Consider the following 24239-nt stretch of genomic DNA (forward strand, 5'->3'; position numbering starts at 1 on the left):
CAGTATTTCTCTTTCAGTTAGTGTTGGCAGGTATTGTTAAAATAGGTTAATAATGAGTAAATCATTTGATTATGAAGTGGATTATGATCACAGTCTGAAAGAGAAAGTTTGGCCATTAACAGAGTTTGTAGTTTGGTATCTGCATAGAATGATATGGATAGCGTCTTTTTGTGGACATAAGTGAATGGAAGAAAATGATTTCGCTCATGTGTGCCTGTAAATGAGACGGAAATGGTCAATGACAAGAGGCTTGGTTTTCATCCGGTTCTTAAAAATTGTCCGGATTTTACTTCAGTCATACTACTTCCGGTGTAGAAAATGGCTGGGAATGAATTTGTGAGGGAAAAGCATGTCAAGTTTTTTGTTCGAACACTTCAAATACTACCATCAAGTTGTGCATCGCTGGATACGAATAGGCAAGATTAATACACATGTGCCATGTCGGCGGTTAAGCTCACTTAATGATGCAACACGTAGCATGAATATTATTGTTAAAATAGTTTAATAATGAGTAAATCATTTGATTATGAAATGGATTATGATCACAGTCTGAAAGAGAAAGTTTGGCCATTAACAGAGTTTGTAGTTTGGTACTTTCTTAATACCTACTGTGACATGTATCTCATCCATCATCTTTATATTCTAATACTGTAAAATGGTGCAGTGTAGTCATTGTAAGGCTGGCTTAGTTTCTCCAGAGGTGCCATCTTCATGTTGGCTGACAAAGTTGCAAATACTAAGTGTAAGTCACATGAAATAAATGTTAAAAATACTTAAGCACATACAGCGTCATTGTTTACAGAGCACATTTAAAACACAGGACTCAATCAATGCCTTCAAACTCTGTTTATTTGGAGACACTGAAAGGTTAATGTATCATTTAGGCAGGTAATGATGAGATAGCATTACTCTGAAAATTAAAACCAAATGCGTGATGGTGTGAATGTTACATTCACCACTCTCATATCGCAAGTGACCTAGTTCTACGCTAAAAGCATAATAGTTTGCTCTCTGATTTTATCAGCAACTTTCACCAGATTTGGAAAAAATCGCAAGAATCTTCAGGTTCCATTTTGAGCCATCTCCATTAAATGACCATGGAAACAATAATTTTTTCTGTGTGTTTTGAGCTTCATCAACCTGAACGTCTAGCTGTTACTGCTGTTGCAGTAGGAGCTTCATGGAAAACATGGAGGATAGTTGTGTTTTCCTCCCCAAAACATTTTCATCTAGCTTTTAGCTTTGAGTGAGTAATTACACTTTGCACCATTAAGACACAAAGAGATACTTGAACGTTCAACACACATAAACATAATTGTACTGTTAGCACACAGAAAGATACTTTAACCTTCAGCAAACCGGAACCTTCAACACTAAAGATAGAATTCTCAAAACACATTACAGTACATGTACTTTCAATGCAAGTAATGATCCCTGCCTAACATAACAAATTAATATCCTGACACCATACAGATAAAGATGTTGACTTTTACTTTCATTAATCTTTGCCATGTCATTCCAAAAGATGTTTAGAGATGTTACTAATTCAGTTTTTTCCCAGCCTCCTGTTGATATGATTAATAGCATCATTTGACATTTGAGTCAGGAATTATATTTGCTGCCAGCTGATGCCATTAGCATTAATATTGTATAAACCATGATCAACAAGTATGATTACATTATCACTGATGACTGATCTCTCGTGTAGGCATTTCTCTGTACTGCCTGTCCATAACAACGAATGTCAAGCACCAGTACAACCACAGTAATATTATAGAACGAATTTGTGTCAGCTGTGTCTGGATATGATCACATTTAGACTGAATTCTGTTCATGAGGTCATGATGCTAAAATTCTGCTACTTAATGTTGCCTTAAACAGATGTAAACAGATACATGTCTAATCATGTTGAGGCTGCTGTTTTCAGAATGACCATTGCCTTCTTTGCTCTGTCTGGCCTTGATGTTCTGTGTGCCTTGAATGCCATTGACAAGGAGAAGCAGGAGATCATTGACTGGATTTACTCCCTCCAAGTTATACCTGATGACCGAGGTTTGATATCATTACATCAACTTTCTAGACAGGCCAGAGACAACAACATATTCTGTTCAGTTGATGAATATTAGATTCAAGATCATAATGTTGGCTGAAGATGTGGTTGGTTGAACACGTTATTGGCTGAATGTGTTTTTGGTGGAACATGTTATTGGCTGAATGTGTTTTGGGTGGAACACGTTATTGGCTGAATGTGTTTTGGGTGGAACACGTTATTGGCTGAATGTGTTTTGGGTGGAACACGTAATTGGCAGAATGTGTTTTGGGTGGAGCACGTTATTGGCTGAATGTGTTTTGGGTGGAACACGTTAATGAAACTGAAAGATGAACAAATATCTTCAATGACCTTTAGACAAAGTTGATTGGTGTGGTTCAGTGAAGAGACAAAAATTACGGTAGGCAGTGAAGAGATGTTTGTCGTCTTGATGTTTTGATGTAAGTTTGAGTGTTTGGAGATTGTTACCTGTGTCATCTTAGTTACATAGTTCATTCTGTACATTCATGTAATCTGGGTCGTCCATCTAGAAACGTAGTTACATAGATCATTCTGTACATTCATGTGATCTGGGTCGTCTTTCTAGAAACTAAGCTGCATAGTTCATTCTGTACATTCATGTAATCTGGGTCGACAGTCTAGAAACTTTGTTGCATAGTTCAATCTGCACATTCATGTAATCTGGGTCGTCCATCAAGAAACTTTGTTACATAGTTCAATCTGTATATTTATGTAACCTGGGTCGTCTTTCTAGAAACTCAGGTATGAAGTAGAAGTGAAAACATTTTGTCTTGTTTATATGACAGGTTTTGTAAATATGTTTAGTGAGATGATACATTATCACTGGCCACCTGAACATTTGAATGTTTTGAATTGAGGCCTGTTGCTTATTCTGAGAATAAGCTCTTCTTGTGGTTCCAGGTTCCAACCGATCCCAGTGTGGGTTCCGGGGCTCCTCAACTCTTGGACATCATCATGATCCAGCCAAGGTATGGCAGTACTGCTATGATAAGATCTCTGGCTGAAAATGTTTACTTACATTTTTCTCTTAAATTGAAATGCCATTAAGGGATTCTGGGTCAGATCTGATTCCAAGGAACGTCAGCTTAACAAAAGAAGAATCTCCCTAGATGAGATGGTCAAACTGTGTTACTTGACTGATTGCATGGTGTCACTGTCATCATTCAACAGTGACGTAGGTGTTTTTTACTCAATATCGGTCACTGGATTCAGGCTTGAATATATGGATTAGATTTCTATGTTATATTCAATGAACATAATCATAATAAGGCATAAAACATTCACTTTTGATTAACTTCTCATATGTTGAACTTCTTTGACCATGTTTATGCACGATGGTGTATGTAGTAAATAGCAACATTGCCTCAGGTTGATATAGAAATGAACGCGTGAGCAGCAGCAAGCGTGTTCATTTCTAAGTCAACCAAGGGGGATATTCCTACTTGCCATACACAGAGCGGAAAAGGAGGACTACTTTGTGAAAATACATGCAGGTAAAATGGAGGATTTTGTTAAGTTTACCTAAATGAACATAAAATTATGTGAACAAATACAATATTGTTTGGAAAAAGAACATGAGATGTTCACAGACGCTCATGAACATACTGTGAGTTTTCGCCTGACCGAACTGTATGGCTTGAGCGTTGCATGAGCATGTCATGTCATTTGATGTCACGATGTTGACAGAGTCAGACGAAGATATAGTTGCCGCAAGTCAAGAAATAGAGTCCCTCACTGCTGTCCTTGCGCCTGAGAAGGTACACAACACTGATATCCCTCATTATTCAGACATTAGCGACGACAAAGTAGGTCATTCTACAAAAAGCGTGGACGTGCGATTCAAGTTTATTTCACTTAATTCAGACATGGAAGACAAAGCCTGCACTTGTGTACCCGTGAACAACCGTCGTAGAAACAGATGGGCCATGAACACTTATAACACAAGGGCAATATGGCGAAATAACAACAGACCTAATGAGGAAAAAATTATGAAAACTGTGGATAATAATATGGATACGGAAGAACTAACATTCTGGTTGGGTAGATTTGTACTGGAAGTGAGAGAGAAGAATGGAGAGATGTAGAAGTCAAGAGACATATTCAAGAATTGCCGATGTCATTTTTTCACGAGGGAGAATATGGATAATCAAGGAACAGCCAAGGTTTTCCATATTTGCCAGAGTGAAGATTGGTTTTTGTAACCCCTTGGAAGATAAGATAATCCTCAAGGGGGATATTTAAAATAACCACTAATGACGTCATAAGAGGATGAACCAATACAAAGTGAATAGGAACATATCGTACCAAGGTGTATATACAAGTTACAACGTATTGAACTCTATGCTGTTCATGTGTTACCACTCACCATGGCAGCCACATACTGATGAGCACCTGCTTCGTGGAAAAGAGTGCACAGTAATACATTATCCTCTGACCCAAGCACAATGCTTAATTCATTGATTCATGCTGCAGGATGATATTGTTTGATGGCACTGTTCCATGTGCTAGGTTGTGGTTGTCTGTACAACATCAGTCGACAGAAAAAGTTGTATTTGATCATTTTTGTAAGTACCAGGAACCATACATCCCCGATATCTCCAAGGTATACATTCCGATAAGTCTCCACTATACCCTGGACGCATCTATGGCTCTGACAGATAAATTTATTACCTACCTTGGCTGTCTTTTTATCTAATCAGGTGTCTACGCTTGGAAGTTGAGCGAACCAATCACAACTCACTTTCGTTTTGTAAATTATCTAACCAATTATACTTGGCAACAGAAACCATGCAGAGGTCTTGGAAAAGGTAGAAAGAGTTCTTGCATATGTTGTTTTAAAGTTTTGGACCTGTCAATTTGTTTTGTGTGATTTCCCTTAAATCTGAGTCGCACTGCAAGCAAACCTTCAGAGTTGCGACTGCTACCTTTGTTGACACTGGCAAGCTTGGTTATAATGGCGGCCTAGCTGAAAGGGAGGTAATGAATTTATCGGGCAGAGCCGTAGATGCGTCCGTGGTATAGTGGAGACTTATAGAAACGTATACCCTTCAGATATCGAGGATGGGAACCAAATTGACCAAACTTTCACAGAATCACAAACATTTGGCTTCCAAAAATACATTGTCTAAATTTCAGTGCGTTTCACTAAGTCTGCGAAAAGTCACTGCAGATAAATCAAACTGTACATACTTTGCAGTGGTCATGATCAGTACACAGCAGTGGTCATGATTTTAAGTAAATTGCAGTGATAGTGACTTTCTGTGTGAAATAACTGTTATTTGTATGAAAATGAAAATCATTGATGAATTGAATTTCATAATAGCAGTTGTAACCAAATTTAAGATCAGGTTTCATGGAAGATATAATAAGGTGTGGTTATTGTCCTGTGACTAGAGCATTGTACTCAGTTCCACAGGGACAAGATGCTGACAGTGAAGTATGATGGAAGTAAAGGGAGATACCAGTATCGTCCCACCCTGTTTATCATTGCGAAATGTAAACTAGAAAAAAAACTAGAAGAATCTAAGATGACATTAAGTATTTGCAACCAATCAAAATCAGTATTGAAGGTTCCTACAGAAACTTCTAAAACCATGATATCAAAAGATGAAAACAGGTGATGGCGATGAGGGGCCACTGTAAATATCTGCTTTAAATGCCACAGATAAATGTAGTGCAAGGGCTGAACATGATGCCACTGTCCGTTTACGACTTGACTCATACCTTACAGTTGTTACAGAGCTACTGCTGGTGCTGGTCATACTGAACACTTTGTGAGTCTTGTAAAGTTAATAGGAAGTGGCCCCTTCCCTATGCAAAATATAGATTCTTTTTCATAGAGATCCTCCTTGGGGTACTTATAAGCATTTAAATGTTCTTTAAATTCTTGCGACAGTTGTAACTATATTGTTTCAATAAAATATATACAAAACAAAAACATCGTTTTTGTCTTGTGAGACCACCCCTACAGGGCCCCTGGCCCTGTGACAGCCAAGAGCAGGTAACTCTTCAGCCTCCAGCAAAACACTTCCTTTTCTGTCGCCCGCCTGTGAAGACGTGCTACAGCGTTCAGAGATTCTTGCTTCTCAAAGACAAAAGACAAGTTCTAAGATGAGTAACTCGTTTTCAAACGGTATAAGAATCTATACCGAAACGTCGCTACCCTGCAATAAAGAAGTTGATCATCCATAAAAATTCTTGTCATCTTTATCTCAGCAACTTCTAGAATGCCTCTCAAACAGAGTAACTCAGAGACTCAAACTGTATGTATGGTTTCTTTGTTAGACGCATGGGCGCCTTAGGAATCATTTTTTACAGTTTACTTGTCAAAATGTTGTAACTTTTTTGCTGTCCCTCTTGCCAGTGTTGGTAGCCACGTGGCTAGCATAATGGTGGAAGGCAACCCTTTTTTCCCGCCAAAACTTTTAAATTTTCAGGGCGGTCTTTTTAAAAAAGTAAGCTTTAGTTAGCTATACTTTTTATGTATTTTATTCATATTATTTCCATATTTACTACAATTTGTATAAATTTGTTGTAAATTATGGTGTAGTGGCACTTAGCTTTTACCTTAACTACATGCGTAGTTTTAGTTATTTAGCTTTGCGCCCATGCATGTTTTGTTTCATTTATTGTTTCATTACACAACACTAGGGGTTATTGTTGCTTTGCAGTTTAAATCCTGCTCAACATGCAAATCCTCTATTCCGGCCAAAGACCTTCACGATGTTTGTCTAAGGTGCCTGGTTGAATGTCATCATGACGACCAGTCATGTGTCTAGGGACCCTTCCCCTTCTCCTGCCACTGTATCCTCTGCACCTACCCCCACTTCGCAAAGCACCATTAATCTCTGTTTATTCAATTAATGCCTTGTTTCAGCAACAGATGTCTTCGGTCCAATCAGTGATAGATTCGGCGCTGTCGGGTTTCCGAAAGGAACTTGACACCCGATCTTCATTGAGCGGCCATGGTGGTTCACTTGAGGGAGGCCGCGGCCCGAGCTTAGGCTCGGAGAACGCTCCTCCCTCTGGGCAGCCGTCCTGTGCTTCGGGCACTCGGTCGGATTTGCCTAGGGCAGTCGGCCCAAGCTTGTCCTGTGGGGCAAGTGGGGCAACGACGCCAGGTGTCGGCGGCTCGACCTTGGTCAGCGCGCCTAGTGTCACAGTGGGCATCGACACCCCGTCCATTTCCTGGGCTCTCGAGTCACCCTCCGGTTGGGGGCTTGCCTCAGTTGCCCAGGCGACCTAGTTCGGGCTCTGGCAGGGGCGAACCTAGTGGCTCGGCCCTTCTCAGTCTTTCAGGTCCTTCGAGTTCCGTCTCGGTAGCGAACGTACTCGTTCGGTTCGTCCCTCAAACAGGTTAGAGAGAAAATTGCCGAGGTCTTACCTCAGGTTTCTATTCCTGTGTCGGAGCCCCACCCCTTGGAGTTTCGGCTTCCCGGGTAGGCGTTCGCGCCTACTAAGGTCGCCGAGGCGAGGTTGCACCTGCTCTCATCGCTGGTTTAGAGGGGAGATAGTGAATCCGCTCCTTTCGGGTACCCGGTTGCGCTTTGATCTCCCGGAGATTAGCCACCAGTATCAGTTGGATGAGGATTCGCTATTCGAACCGCCGGTGGTGGACGAGTGTGTGTATGCCTCGGTCACCCTGGGGGGGTCCTCCTCCTCTTCCTTGGCCTCGGCCAGGCAGGGCCGGTGCCTGCCGCCCTTCTCCATGGCCGCTCCAGCGCTGAGGTCCGTCTATCGTTCCTTCGAGGAACTGTATAGGTGTGCGGCCCAGCAGCTGAGAGTAGTGGTCCATTCAGCTTACCTTTCTGCTTTGCAGGGGCAGCTGTTGGACCATGGGAGCGTTGCCGACGACTCTCCGTCGGCAGTGTTGGGCCAGCAGCTTACTGACGTGCACTCTCATCTGGCGCGGGACAGCATTAGGTGCTGTGCCAGCCAGATGATGGGGGCCGTCAAGGGGTTGCGTCGGCTATGGTTATCCGTAGCCAGGTACTCCCCACTACCCAGCAGGCACTCCTAGCTCTGCCCTACAGGTTGGGATCTTCCCTCTTCCCTGGGGCACTGCAGGTTGTGCAGGAGGATGCGGAGGCTGTTAGCACTTTCAAGGACTCTAAGCCCTTGTTAGAGCAACCCTCCTCGTCTTGCCAATGGCCTCCCACTCTTGCTTCGGCTTACCATTCGGCGCCGACGAAGGAAGGTGCTAAGTGGACTGCTCCGCTGCAGCACAAACGAAGCAAGAGGGCGAAAGGCAAAGGCAAGGGGCCTGCGTTGCAGCAGTCGCAGCAACAGCAGCCTTTTCGGGGCAAAGGGAAGCCTGCCCCGGCTTCCCGTTAAACATTTGCCCAGAGCCTTTGCTGTCCCCCGCACAAGCAGGCGGAGAACTGCCGAATGTGGGGGTACATTGCCTTGCGCCAGAAGTCCCTGTAGGCGGCAGGCTGTCACTATTCCTTTCGGAATGGCAGACAGGCACTTCAAATCCCTAGGTCCACAGTCAGGGATGGCCATATGCCACAGTGGAAGCGAGACCCTCCACGCTTCTCAGGGATTCGGCACATGCCGGTGCCGTTCTCCCGGGAAAAAGCAGAGGTCCTCCGTGCCGAGGTCCAGTCATTACTGGACAAGGCTGCCATCGAGGTGGTTCCGGAAGATCAACAAGAAGATGGGTTTTATTTCACGTACTTCCTTGTGACCAAGAAGGACGGAGGGTTCAGACCTATCTTGAATCTCAAGGGGCTAAACAAGCTCATGGAGGTTCCGTCCTTCAGGATGGAGACACTACGGTCAGTGATCTCCTCCGTGGAGACAGGGGATTGGCTCACGTCAATCGATCTCAAGGACGCTTACCTCCATGTTCCGATACACTGCGAGTTCGGTTTTCGTTCGACAGGAAGTGTTATCAGTTTCGGGTTCTACCCTTCGACATCTCCACAGCACCAAGGGTGTTCACCAAACTTATGTTGATTCCGGCTCAGCTAGCCAGGTCACAGGGCAGGTGTTGTCATCCGTACCTGGACGATTGGCTTTTGAGGGCCCTCGGGCTCCTGTTATCACACGATGCCACACAGCAAGTGATGGACATCCTGTTGAAGCACGGCTGGATCATCAATCTCAAGAAATCAGACCTGACCCCCACGCAGGATCTGGTGTTCTTGGGGGCACGGTTCATTACAGCTCAGGGGATTGTTTCCCTAACCCCAGACCGCATCGTCAAAGTTCAGAGAACTGTTTTTCAGTTTTTCGAGTTCCCCAGGGCCACAGCAAGAACTTGGTTTCATTTGCTGGGCACTATGACGGCTACAGTGGACGTGGTCTGGCGTGCGAGGTTGAGGATGCGACCCATTCAACAGGCGTTGGCCCAGTTGTGGTCCCATTCGGAGAGCTACGAGACTGTTCTCGAGCCTCCCGCTTGGTTGACTCCTCACCTGCGGTGGTGGATGGAAGTCGGAAATCTGTCCAGGGGGATCCCCTTAGAGACACCGACACCTTCCCTCTCGATTCAGACTGACGCCTCCCTCACAGGCTGTGGGGGGGCGTCCTGGGCGAACTATCAGTCTCGGACCGTTGGGCCGAGGACGAAGTTACCCTACACACCAATGTGTTGGAATTGAGAGCAGTCCGCCGGGTGTTCGAGAGCTTTGTGGAGTCAGTGCGGGGTCAAGTGGTTCGCCTAGAGATGGACAACCAGACCGCTATGACGTATATCCTGAAGCAAGGCGGCACAGTGTCTCCGTCCCTCCTTCAGGAGGCGTGGCAGTTTCTGCTGTGGTGCGACTAGTTCGACATTCGGGTAGTCCCCGTATATCTCCTGGACATGGACGATGTCCGTGCGGATGCGCTATCGAGACGTATACTAGCCCCACACGTGTGGATGCTGCATCGGGGGATTTTCTGGATTATTTCCCAGTTGGTCGGGTCGTTCCAGGTAGATCTGTTTGCCTCTGGGGTGACGAATCAGATTCCTGTGTTTTGCTCAAGGATACCGGATCCGACGCCTTTCCGCTCGATTGGACAGAGTGCTGTGGGCGTTCCCACCAGTTCCTCTGATCTCACGAGTCCTCTCGCAGCTGACCGCACAACTGGCTCGGCTACTTGTGCTTCTGGCACTGCTTTGGTAGGCTCAAAGCTGGTTTCCAGTAATTCTCAGGTTTCTGGCTCAGCCTCCTGTTCTATTACCCTTTCGACTGGACTTACTATCCCAGAACGGAGCGCCACACCCCAATCCCAGGATTCAATGGGTGGCTTGGCCGCTGTCCGGAATCGCCTTCATGCGAGAGGAATTCCTGCACCAGTTGCAGACACAATTCTGGCTTTGCGGAGGGATTCGACAAACGTTCAATATGAGGATAGATGGGCCTGTTATGCACGCTGGTGTGTCGACAGGGGGATTCTCGATCCCTTTTCTGCAGATCTAGTATCTGTGTCAGAGTTTTGGACAATCTAAACTGGAAGCCGGTCTGGCCGCTTCTACAGTTAGAGGTTACTCCACGGCAATCTCTGCCTTCCACATTCCTGTCGATGGTGCATTATTGGGGCAGCACCCTCTAGTTCAGCGCTTCCTTGCAGGCGTGGACAGAACCCGTCTGTCTGTCCGGCGGATTAGTCCCCCGTGGGACTTGCCAGTTGTTCTTGATTGGCTGTTCGGTCCTCTTTTTCACAATCTGTCGGCTCTGTCCCTCCAGCTCCAGACTGCTTTTCTTGTGGCGGTAACTTCTGGCAGGCGGGTAGGCGACATACACGTTATGTCCGCCAACCCTGAATTAACAGTGTTTCACAAAGACAGAGTGAGCATTCGATTGCCAGATACTTACCGTCCTAAGGGAGATAGCACCTTTCACGTAACGGCGCCTATTGAGCTCCCTGCTTTCACACAGCCTTCGCCGCCCGGTACCTCTCTTCGTTCTCTCTCGAAGTTCTCATGTCTTAGATGTCCGTAAGACCCTTAAGGCTTATATCAAGCGAACAAAAGACATTAGGAAGAATGATCAATTGTTCTGCTGTTATGGTGGCGGCAAGGCTGGCCTTCCGGCGAACAAGCAGACCATATCTAGGTGGCTTGTCTCTGCCATTTGTATGGGATACACCTCGAAAGGTTGTACGCCCCCTGAGGGTTTGAAAGCTCATTCGGTTAGGGCTGTGGCGACGTCTAAGGCATATGCGTCTGCCTTGCCCATTGAGGAGATCTGCTCCGCAGCTATTTGGAGCCGACCGAGCACGTTCATCCGTCATTACCAGTTAGACAGACTGTCAAGCGAGCGTGCTCGGTTTGGCCAGTCAGTTCTCACCAGTGGGCAGGGCACGAGTGCCCTAGCCGATTGAGCTACCCTATCATTTGACGAACGATCATTTGACATTGTAGCTGCAACAAGTAGACTGGTGGTGGTGTCTTACTGTATACTTTCCATCTTTTATCCCGGTGGTGGGCTCTATTATGGTGGTGGTATTTTTTGCTTTACCAGTCTAGACTGTCTGAGTCCTTCCCTAGCACCCTGGCTGGTGTATGAGAATGGACCTTGATATATCGGTCGCCTGTCTTGGCTCCCGTTTTTAGGCCGTTAGGCACCCTACAGCTTTCTCTTAGAATGGTAAGGTTAGACCGTGTAATAGCCTGGCCCTGGTCCACACCCCTGCCGCAAGGCACAGAAGGTCACGTGACCAGGTAAGTTTGATTCCTTGTTACTTTCAATTCGTAATAAAGGTTATCATCTTATGTCAGGTTTATGAGCAGACAGAATGCCTCTCCCTAAGATCACTCTTTAGGAGTCTGTCTTATGCTTATAAGTACCCCAAGGAGGATCTCTATGAAAAAGAATCGAACAAACCTGTAGAGGTTGCAGATTCTTTGAATAGAGTCCTCCTTGGGGTACGGCCACCCACCTCCCCACATTCTGTCTGTATTGCTTACAGAAGGGAAGTGTTTTGCTGGAGGCTATAGTCTGAAGAGTTACCTGCTCTTGGCTGTCACGGGGCCAGGGGCCCTGTAGGGGTGGTCTCACAAGACAAAAACGATGTTTTTTTGTTTTGTATATATTTTATTGAAAAAATGTAGTTACAACTGTCGCAAGAATTTAAAGAACATTTAAATGCTTATAATTACCCCAAGGAGGACTCTATTCAAAGAATCTGCAACCTCTACAGGTTTGTTCGAATTTCTTCTTTTATTGGACCTAACTGTGTGTCTTGGCACAGATATCACATAGGTATGTAGCACCTTCATGTTTCCTCAACTGTTGCTGTAAAATACTTCTACTAACAAAGGCCTTTGGACATAAATAACAACTGAATTTCAAGCTTTTGCTGTGTTTTCTCAAATGCTGTGTCATGTTGGAAATAAAACATACTCATTTTTGACTCACCAACTTCTAGAATGCACATTAAAAAAGCTGTGTCATGTTACTTGGTACTTTTGTTTAATAGTCACATATTGTACAGGTTGTAAGTCTCTTGTCATCAACATGTTTAATCTTTTCACTTGTGTTTACTTCTATTTCACTTCTAATGTTAATGAAACTGAGATCCATGCATTCAACTTTAGTCATGTTAGTTGTTCTGAAGCCACTGACTCATGTGATTGTTAACACTAACTACAACAAAAGAGATGATCACTGGATTCGTGTACAGAGCACATACAACTTCTTTGAGTGGCGTTTTAGAAGTTGGGGCGTACAAGATTAACAAACTTTATGCTTCTTCAAAGATGTTGTTATCCATAAAGTTTGTCAATCTTAGAGCATGTACAGTCCATCATCACTTCATCAAGCTTTTATTGTCCCCCCGGCATGTAATGCGGGGGGATATAGTCAACACCTCGTCTGTCTGTCCATCCGTCCGTAATCATTTTGTTTCCGGAGCATAACTCAGAAACCGTTCAATATTTTTAGACCAAACTTGATAGATATAGTAATCTCAGCCTATGGTTATGCCTTTTGCTATTTACAAATTTTTGGCATTTATATTTTTTTTTATTTTCCATGGAACATTTTGGTGTTAGTCTTATGGTGGGGTGGGCTTCGTTTACGGAGCAGAACTCCAAAATCATTCAATATTTTTCTGCAAAACTTGGTAGATATATCAATCAGAACCTAAAGTGGTGCCTTTTGCTAGTTACAGGTTTTTGTGATTTATTATTTTATCGGTTTCCATGGAAACGTTTCTTACTTACTCTCAAAAGTGAGAGGTGTGTTTTGTTTCCAGAGCAGAACTCAAAAACTTCTTAATATCTGTCAGTGTTACTTGGTAGATATGTGTGGCAGGCCCCAAAGTGGTGCCTTTTGCTATTAACAGGTTTTTATGATGTATTATTTTCTCTTTTCCATGAACACATTGGTGACTTCGTTTCTGGAGCACAACTCAAAAACCATTTCATATCTTTCAAAAGATCCTGGCAGGTATACGAGACAGATCTTGAAATGGTGACTTTTTTTTATTACAGATATATGGCTTTGATATTTTTCATGAATTCCATGGAAACAATTCAGACTTATTCAAAAAATACAATAAGTAACTGTCAGATGATTTGTCCTTTCAAATATGTGGGGGCCGGGGGGATATGTCATCTATTAGCAAAGTAAATAACTAGCACCTAACTGTTGCAAATAGGATTTATCTGTTTCTTCCCTGATCATTATATGTTGACACAAGGCTTACTTTGCTAAGTTTTACAGAATGCTACTAATCTTAACTCGCTGATAACCCTCCCAATTTTACACCCACCTACACTGAAAATGATATAGGGATGCATTGATACCTACACATGCATGCACTATACTTGTAATATAAGATTTGTTTGTGGCAAATAAAAAATAAAAAAAGAGTTTTCATCAACCAATGCACTCACATACATAATATCTGATCAGTCTCAACGGAGTGCTTGCTGTACAGAATCACTATTACTGGGCGCGTGCACTGCAGGGCTCCAGGGGGTGATATCTTTGCTTGTGGGTCTTGCCAAACTGGTGAGATTTATATCATGTGAGACTTTCCTCCAACCCTCAGCTGATTTGCTGTAAAATGACTGGAATATTGTTGGCATTAAGCCACTCACTCACTGAAGCTGGGTGACCATTTTGCAGTAGATTTCAAACATTTTTGCAATTCACCATGTTACTTCTGTCTGTGGTATCACATCCTTCCTTTATGTGTTAAAACCATCCCTTCCGAAGTATTGGGAATCAGTAGAAGTAAATATTCTGACTACCTGCCGTTTCTCTGTCCAGAAACTTATTGAGTATGTGTACACAGCAGATCTGATGTATTCCTAAGTGAGGAGAATTGCACAATACACAGACTTGTGAAGTGTTGACATGTCTGACTGGGTGCTGGATTTTCTAGAGTTTCTAGGTCCATGTCAGTAAATCAGACAGTATGCTTTGACAGTGTTTGTATGATGAGTTCCTATAGGGTACTATTTTCATTCCAGGCACGTAAAAAACCTATAATATATGACAGTGGCCACATCGCCATGACTTACACAGCCCTGGCATCACTAGTGATTCTGGGAGATGATTTGTCCCGACTTGACAAGGACGCCATCATCAGTGGGCTGAAGGCTCTGCAGCAGGATGACGGCAGGTGAGCTACACCTGGATTGCAGACACTGGGGCCACTCTCATTGTTATCCCCAAATGCTTTCATTTCCTGTGATTTCATGACATTAAACCAAGCATCAATGGTTAGCTGATATTAATTTACATTTTTATGGGAACACACAATCCACAATGTTCTGATCACTACAGTTGATGTGCGAATCTTTTACTGGGAATTTGTGGAAGTTGATGTATGGCTAACAATTTTTCTATTTTAGTGTGATATTGATGTTTTGTTTAACACTCTTGAAGGTGAACATGACTCTAAATTAGAATGCATCCCAGCATCCAACGCTTCACAGATAGTATTGATCACTTCTGAAAAGATCTCCTGATTGCTGTGTTCACAGATCAGAGTATGACCACTATGTTCACAGATCTGAGTCGGAGTGCTGTGTGACAATGTGTTTCAGCTTCTGTGCAATGCCGGAGGGCAGTGAGCATGACATGAGATTCGTCTACTGTGCATCCTGCATCAGCTACATGCTGAAAGACTGGAGTGGTATCAACATCCACACCACTGCAGACTACATCAAGAACAGTGTGGTGAGTCTCTCTACCCATGGTCGCCAGGAATAGCCCATCCTTTCAAGAAGTCTATAAGGGGCACACAGTCCCATTGTGCTGAAAATCCTGAAATTATAGCATCTCTTAACTGATGCTGTATGTCCACTATCTGAGGTGTATCCCTTACTTCCGTGAAAACAGCTTACCTTTATTTAACCAAAATCATGTCTGAATTGTTTCTGTTCATGATTTCTATTACAGAACTATTTTGTTTGTTGTCACCAGAAAGGACACCAGAGGAGTCCTGGTCAACAGTCTATTAATAGACATAAATGCAAGTGTATTTAATTCTAGCAAAAACTCTACTTGCACTACATGCAGTTCTGCATTGATTTCAATCTTTCCAGTGCTTCAGGACCCACAGGCTCAGTGTCTGTTGTCTTCCCAACTGACTTACACTATCACAGCTCTAACCAGCGTTGCTCATCATGTGATGGTGTTCAGGCTTGGATGTGGCTGGAATACAGCTCAGTTCAGCTCAGTTATGTACTATAAGTGATGGTGAACACTTGTACTATACATGATGAACACTTGTACTGTACATGATGTGAACACTTGTACTGTACATGATGTGAACACTTGTACTGTACTGTACATGATGAACATGGGCTGAACTGTACCGTACTGTATGTGATATGATTGTGAACATTTGTACTGTACATGATTGTGAACGGTACAATACAGTATGTGATATGAACACTTGTACGGTACATTATGGTGAACACTTTGACTATACATAATGGTGAACACTTATAGTAAGATATACTGTACATTATAGGGAACACTTGTGTTCTGTAAAATAGTGATTATTTTAAAGGTGTATTATTGTGAAATGTAAATATGTGTCACCTGTGTGTGATTGACTTTGGCTAAGTTATTGACAAAACATTGGTGCAGTGAATGATACTTGATGCTTTGTTTGCTTCAGTCATACGAGGGTGGCATCGCCCAGGGCCCAGATGCTGAGGCCCATGGTAAGTTCCACTGTTCTCACCGTGATCTGAAAGGCTACATTTTTAAACTTACCCTGTCTCACAACTTGCACCTCTCTCTCTTTATTCAACCATGAGTGGAAAAGAATTAACTTTGCTGAAGGCGTAACTTTTTCACTGTCAGCTGCTGCATATTGTGCTTGACACGTGCAGTCCTTACCCACCTGATCACTAGTCTGTGACACGTGCAGTCCTTACCCACCTGATCACTAGTCTGTGACACGTGCAGTCCTTACCCACCTGATCACTAGTCAGTGACACTAGTCTGTGACACATGCAGTTCTTACCCACCTGATCACTAGTCAGTGACACTATTCTGTGACACTATTCTGTGACACTAGCCTGTGACACTAGTCTGTGACACTAGAACTATGATATCACATACATCCATTTCATCAAGGCGTTGATCATCTCTTCACAGTTGCAGTGTTTTCATTCTCTTACTCGTTTGGTTTATTCCCAACGAATCATTTCACCTATGCAATGTGAATCACCATCTGGTTCAAAAGCCTTCCTATTTGGAAAGCATAATCTAAATCTCTTGTCATCTTTCCTATGTCCCAGTCCGAAATGAGTCAACACCCCAACTTGTGTCACCAATCTGCCTACTACTAGTTGTGTTTCACAGGATCATAACCATTTGTCTAGTCAAATCATCACTACTGATCAAGCCAGTTCGCACAACTAATCTGATTCACACAGCACCAACTCACATGGCCAAGCCAGTTCACACTAACCAAGCCAATTTTTGCAAGCAAACGAATTTATGAGAACGGACTTGTTTTCACTCTCAACTCACTATATTTCACCATAAGAGTTGAGTCAAATTACCACAGTGTTTTGGTTCATGTGATCTTCAGTTTCATTTTGTCAAAGTGGTTCACCGTTTTGTTTCCATTCCCCTGGTTGAACTGTTTCTGACTCGCGTTCTTTGCATGCTCACTCATACTCTTCATACACTTTATTCAGACACTTTAGCTCCTACTGTTTCCGTTTTATCAGACTGCTTCAAGCAATCGGTCTCATTCACTTCAGGTGAATCAGGATATCCTTATAGTTGATCTAAAGATGAGCAATGGCAGTCACAGCCTTAATGCGGTCGTTCTCTTCATCAGCATCTTTCTGTGGTTTCTCCCCAAGACAGCATTACAAGCCCGTGGATCAGCATTCATCTCCATATGATGACATTCCTTCCTTGCCTTGGTCACAGAATATTGCTGCATCATGGAATCCTAGACACCATGCTCCATGCCGTCACGTCAGTCTGGAGTCAGTGGCTTTCATCCTCTGATGTTCAACAACCACCTGCCATGCTTGGCAATAATTGTTCCGTTACTGGGGAGCTGTCTCATTCTCAGACTCCCTTGCCTTCTCCAGGGCAATCGAACATCTTCACCCCAGATGCCAGCTTTGATGTTGTTGAACTGGCTCAAGTGTTAGCTTGGATAGTTGAAAAACTTCAGCTACCTATTAATAAATCTCCTTACATCTGTGTATTCAGCACTTGCCTTCTTTTCTGCATGTGGCATTTAAGAAGCTTCAGAGGATGGTTCGTCAGCCCTGAGGTTCCATCCGTTGGTGACACATGGTATGACATCAGTTCATGACAACATTTCAGTGGTCTGTGGCAAGTGTTCCAGTCCACCATTCTATGTAGAAGACAGGGAATTAGCACATTTCAATGCTGCGATTTGGCATTCCATCCCTTCCATTAGTATTATTTCAACTGTTGATGCCATGGTTGCAAAATGCCTACATTGACCAGGGCCCCGTTTCACAAGCTCTCGTAAGCCTGAGATCTCGTAACTTTTCTCATGACATTGGTATTTCCTATGTTACAGTATACAAGGTATGAATTCTACGTGAACATTTACAAGATCTTAGGCTTGTGAAAGGGGGGACCCAGGATGCATCTTTTAGCGGAAGTATAGTTGTGATATTGGCTCAATTTGAGGTGGCCTCGGTGTAGCTCTCTCATTTCTTTGGTTATTTGCTTGCCTTACAACGTCGGGGCCCTTTGAATTTGTCTTCTTGGCACGAAAGATTAAGGACTGAATTCAGTGACTTTTTGCAGTCAAGGTGCCATCTCATTCTCGAGGCAGAGTTTGGAAGTCTTTTCAAGGCTTTTTCCTCCTGACACTTCTTTAAATCTGACACCAGAGCAGGAGGTAAGATCTCCAAACAGTGACTTGCAGATATCTGAGCATGGGTTAGTTCTTCCAGCACCAGTGGTTCTTGTATTCAATTCCCCTGTGTGCGGGAGATTGGGAGGTTTGCTCTGGGAATTTCTAGGAGATGTGTTCATCACTATGATTCTCAGTCACAGCTATCGGATGCCAGTTATCAGGGAACCACCCCTCACCATTTAGCCTCTGCAAAGAGCATATCCTCAGGATTATCCTTACATCCACGATTCTGTTGTAGCAACAGAATGCCTTGATTTGTGTCTTCAATAGAATGCCTTGATTTGAGTCTCCAATACCAGATCCGCTAGCTTTGGATCATGATGTCCTAGCCATGCCTTTGGAGGACCTCAACACAGATGCCTTTCCATCTCTTCTTCCCAAAGTTATGCAGAAGGTTGTGCTGTGCTGCCTTCTATATCTTGTTTCCGAGGTTCTGGTGTGCTATCAGTGTCTGGGGCGGATAGTGTCTCAGGGTTTTCCCTTCCTCTGTTGTCTGGGTCGGGGTCGGAGTTCAGATCAGCTCTTCAGGAGGATCCTGATTCTTGCTCGGACTTGAGGCCCAGTCAATGGATGTGGGGGGAGGTTGAGGAGTCAAAGGGGGCTTTCCACTTCTCATCAGCATTGCGTGAGGTGCGCCCACCCGCCAGGTGAGGCATTTGCTCCCCATTCTTCCATTGCTAAACCAAGATGTAGTTGATCGTTGCTTGCTGGTTCTCAGCTCCAGTTTAACTTACCCTAACTTTATAGTGTTACCAGCTAGACAATGAATCTCTCTTCCAGATTCCAGTTGTGGATGAGTGAGTATACACTTACGTCACCTTGTGGGGAGACGCAGCTTCCTCAGTTTCAGCTGCAGCTGCCATACAAAGTGGCGTCCATGAGTCATATCTCTCCTTATTCAGAGGTCGGCTCTGGAGGAGGAGGGAGGCACAGGTGAAGTATTGTCTTATGTTGTCTTACTTCGTCAACTGACGGTCCACTTATTACAATGTGCGCACTTATGGTGATGCTCAAGCTGTGGTTGTCAATCCACATTATACAGCGCTAGTAAATCGGGTCCTTCTTCTGGGGCACAGACTACACCAAAGTCTCCAGGATGGCTGCGGTTACTTGGCATGGGAAGGAGGAGGAGCTGCCCCACCAAAAGTACTCACTATGTCACTTATAAGCTAAGACTACTCACGACTACCACACATCCTGGTGAGAGGCCACCTGTCTCTATTCCTTCGGCAGTGTATACTGGACTCGGGTATACTGCAAGATAAAGTTCACACTTTGCTATACGAGACAGCATTAGAGCACATACCACTGGGAGAGGAACGAAGAAAGATGGCAGGTTCCATGCCTTTCTCAACGTCAAGGGGTTGAATTGCATGGTAGTGGTTCCATCCTTAAGATAGAGGTTTGCTCAGAGATCTCTTTTCATCCCAGCAACTGGCTCATGTTGATTGATCTAAAGGATGTGTATCTTCATGTACCTATTCATCCTACATTCAAGCAGCACCTCAGTTTCTCTTGCAACAGGATGTATCATCAACTCAGGGTGATCCACTTCGGAATAGCAACTGCCACTAGGGTGTAAACCAAACCCATGTTAGTGGCAATTGTTTGCTTGGCACACAAACTCAGCCAGCAAGTCGTGGCTGTCGTGTCCAGTCATGTGGAGGGCGCAATTAATGATGCATCCTATACAGTAGACTTTGGTGATTCAGAGAATCTGGAGATGTGTCTCACAGTCCTGGGTGCTTGTCTCCTCACCCTCTGTGGTGGCCTGATGTTGCGAAGGTTGCCTTTGGGCACTCCAAAAGCCAGTTTTTACAGATCAGATGGAGGGATCCGTCCCGCACTGGGAGGGGGTGTGTGTGTCCTAGGCAGCCCGTCGGTGTCAGGATGCTGGTCTGAAACCAAAGGCTATCTTCTCATCAACATATCTGAACTGAGAGCTTTCCTGTTGGTTTTCGAGCCCTTCCGGGACTGTGTTCAAGGCCAGGACCAGAAAATGCGAGAAGACATGCTCTCTAGCCAGATCCTGGCAGATATTCGAGCAGAGTTATCTCCTAGTTGTACGGATCGTTCCAGGTCGATCTATTTACATCCAGCAGGACAAATCAGATACCTGTGTTTGCTCTCAAATAGCAGACAAAAGCTAGTTTACGGTAATATTCAGGTTTCTGACTCAGCCTCCTTTTCTGTTACCCTTAAGCCTGGACATTCTCACTCAGATTCAGTGGGTGACTCTCTCATATCTGTCATGTCTAGCCACAAAGCATACAGAATTCCTGCAGCAGTTTCCAACACAATTCCAGCTTCACTCTTATGCAGCACTTCTTAGCTGGCGTTGACCAGCTTCAACCTGCTGTCAAGTGTACAAGCACACCTTGGGATTTGTCAGTCATGCGAGATTGATCGTTCAGTCATACTTTCTCGCATCTATCAGCTATTTCCAGTAAGCTGTCATCATGGAGGATAGATTTACATGCCATGTCTGTAGACCCAGCACTGACTGTGTTCCATCCAGATTGTGTCAGTGTTCGCCACCCAGATAGTTACCGGCTGAAGATTCATCACCGTTTTCATGTGACAGCTCCTATCAAACAGCTTCCTACTCCTACCCCGCCTTCCAGATTGGGAACCTCTGCAACGAGCACTGACCTGGTGGATGTCCGTAAGACCCACAAGGTCTGTATCCAATGAAGACAAGGGATCTGTATGGGTATCCAACTGTTCTACTGTTACAGTGGCGGGAAGGCTGGAACTCCTGCTAGCAAACAGACACTTTCTTGCTGACTTGTGTCAGTCATTTTTTGCTGCTTATCAGACTTAAGGCAAGACTCGTGCTGAGGGGTTGAGGGCTCACTCGGTCAGCCACGCATGCATGGCAGAAGATAACTCCAGTCACAGAAAATGCATATATATACCCCAAGGACGATTCTGTTCAAAGAATTGGAAACCACTGCTTGTGTATCTAAATTTTGTCTACCAACTTTGGACTTATCCATGGTTTGGGTCCAGAAGATGTCAAGGATTTATCTCTCTGTTCAGTCAGAGCTCTTCACGTTTTCCTTAAAGCAGCGCCGCCACTAGTGTGAGAGACTTTTCATACCAATGTCTACTGTTTCCAAGGCAGATGTCTCTCGTACAACTAGGTCATTGGTTTCATGCTACATTACTAGGAGCCTACACCTTTGCCTCATCAAACCAGGGCATTGCCCTCTATTATGGTGTTTCGTAGTAACTGCTTGTTAACTGCTATTATGGAGGGTTGTTTTGGGTGGTCTGACACTGTTTTCTCAAGTCACTACCTCAGAGATGTGTCGGTGACAGATGTTTAAGGCCTTCAGTTTGGGATTTGTATTTCTCCTCTCAGTTTAATTTTAGGCTCTGGAGAGTCATCACCTCCCTTACTGTCCTCTGCTCCTTGGAGTAATTACGTCACTGAAGCTAGTCATTCCTGAAGTACTACACTCCATAGTGTTCATGATCCTAAGTACCTATGCACGTCTGTGTGATCTTACTGTGATAAGCAGTGGAGTCACTGCTGTGATACACAACATTAAAATTGGCAGTTTTCCAATTCATTTGGACAGGAACATTGTGTCATGTGTCGGTGTCTTGGGAGTTGTCTCGAAGCAGGGACTGGACCAATGCTAGTCGTAAGGCTTACCACACAAACGGTAAAAAAATCATCTAAATTGAACTAATAACTGAACACCAAAGCAATGCCAAAATAGGGAGAAAAAAAACTTCCCAAACTGTATCTTCTAAAACCAACAAATGCTGTAACATGAAACTAATTGTTTGAATGGAAACAAAACTTGCCTATCAGCTACAACAGCACACAAGAACGATCACCAAGCATTCAAGATGGCAGTCAAAAACCCCGTAACTGCCTAAATAGATGGCAGCGAGACAAACAGTCTTTGGTCAATAATGTTTTTCAACATCATGTGTCTAATCTTGAAAAATTGATATCTGAATCAATCCCCTGTTGTAATAAGCTTCAGACCTATGTTCAGACCAGTGTCAGGCTTGCAATTCTGTACAGTATGGTCTCTCATTCAACTGAATAGGGTTCGTTCCGAAAATTCCAATGTTTGAATGTAGAGATTGAATGGAAGCATGCACAGAGATTTGGACAAGGTAGGTCTGGAGCAAGTTTAATTCGTTTTCACTCATGGTCAAATGAAGAGAGAGAGATGCAAGTCATGAGATAAGATAAGTATATATTTGTACAATTTATAGTTAAAGTTTCCAAATTTAACATTTTCCAATTTCCAGTTGGTGCAGACATCTTAGTGGCCAACGTTTGCATGTGTTTTTAAGCAGTTCCTTGGATCAGTGTATTTCCCAGTACATTGCCTCATTGACAACTAAAGTGTCTGGGTATTTTATTCCAGTTGACAATGAATATGAAATAAAAACTGTTTATTAAAACATAAACATTTCCGAAAGCCATCTGTCTCAGCACTTAAATATGAATGATACATGTGGTGTTAATAGTTCTGTGTCACTAATCTCTCTGTCTCTTACAGGGGGCCCCACATTCTGTGGCCTTGCATCGTTAGTTCTCATGGACAAGCTTCAGACTTCTTTCACACCTAAGCAAGTATCACGGTTAAAACGATGGTGCATCAGTAGACAGCAAACTGGTTTCCAGGGGCGACCAAACAAACCAGTTGACACTTGTTACTCCTTCTGGGTTGGGGCAACGTTACAGGTAGGAACCTAACATACTACAAAACTGACACCTACAGTTGGAATCTAACATACTACACCACTGACACCTACAGGTAGGAGTGTCACATACTACACCACTGACACCTGCAGGTAGGAATCTAACATATTACACCACAGACACCTACAGGCATGAGTGTCACATACTACACCACTGACACCTGCAGGTAGGAGTCTTACATATTACACCACAGACACCTACAGGCATGAGCGTCACATACTACACCACTGACACCTACAGGTAGGAACCTAACATTCTACAAAACTGACACCTACAGTTGGAATCTAACATACTATAAAACTGACACCTACAGGTAGGAGTGTCACATACTACAAAACTGACACCTGCAGGTAGGAATCTAACATATTACACCACAGACACCTACAGGTAGGAATCTAACATATTACACCACAGACACCTGCAGGTAGGAGTCTTACATATTACACCACAGACTTACAGGCATGAATGTCACATACTACACCACTGACACCTGCAGGTAGGAATCTAACATATTACACCACTGACACCTACAGGCATGAATGTCACAGACTACACCACTGACACCTGCAGGTAGGAGTCTAACATATTACACCACAGACACCTACAGGCATGAATGTCACATACTACACCACTGACACCTGCAGGTAGGAGTCTAACATACTACACCACTGAACCTAGCATACTACAGGTAGGAATCTTACATACACTGTCACTGACTGACACCTACTGGTAGGAATCTTACATACACTGTCACTGACTGACACCTACAGGTAGGAATCTTACATGCACCATGACTGACTAACACCTACAGGTAGGAGTCTTAATTACACCGTTGACTGACACCTGCAGGTAGGAATCTTACATGCACCACCATTGACTAACACCTACAGGTAGGAGTCTCAATCACACCATTGACTAACACCTACAGGTAGGAGTCTCAGTTACACCGTTGACTGACATCTGCAGGTAGGAATCTTGCATGCACCACCACTGACTCGCACCTACAGGTAGGAGTCTCAATTACATCGTTGACTGACACCTACAGGTAAGAATCTCACAGCATCAAGGACAGAGAGTTGATGGTTTCAGAGTAATCAATTAATTTTG

At 43.9% G+C, this 24239-nt stretch overlaps 1 protein-coding gene across 1 annotated transcript in view; it reads left to right on the forward strand.

Annotated features, from left to right (window-relative positions):
• The first annotated feature begins 293 nt into the window (after positions 1-293).
• The window catches only part of LOC137277305 (geranylgeranyl transferase type-1 subunit beta-like), a 32905-nt gene continuing 8959 nt past the window's right edge, over positions 294-24239 (forward strand). The window contains exons 1-7 of the mRNA XM_067808965.1: positions 294-416; positions 1928-2052; positions 2972-3039; positions 14487-14638; positions 15066-15198; positions 16148-16193; positions 22930-23114. Coding sequence (XP_067665066.1) covers positions 319-416; positions 1928-2052; positions 2972-3039; positions 14487-14638; positions 15066-15198; positions 16148-16193; positions 22930-23114 — 807 coding nt within the window. The 5' untranslated portion in view covers positions 294-318. The remainder of the gene's footprint in view (positions 417-1927; positions 2053-2971; positions 3040-14486; positions 14639-15065; positions 15199-16147; positions 16194-22929; positions 23115-24239) is intronic.

Source organism: Haliotis asinina, chromosome 3 (genome assembly GCF_037392515.1).
Source record: "Haliotis asinina isolate JCU_RB_2024 chromosome 3, JCU_Hal_asi_v2, whole genome shotgun sequence".
NCBI lineage: Eukaryota > Metazoa > Mollusca > Gastropoda > Lepetellida > Haliotidae > Haliotis > Haliotis asinina.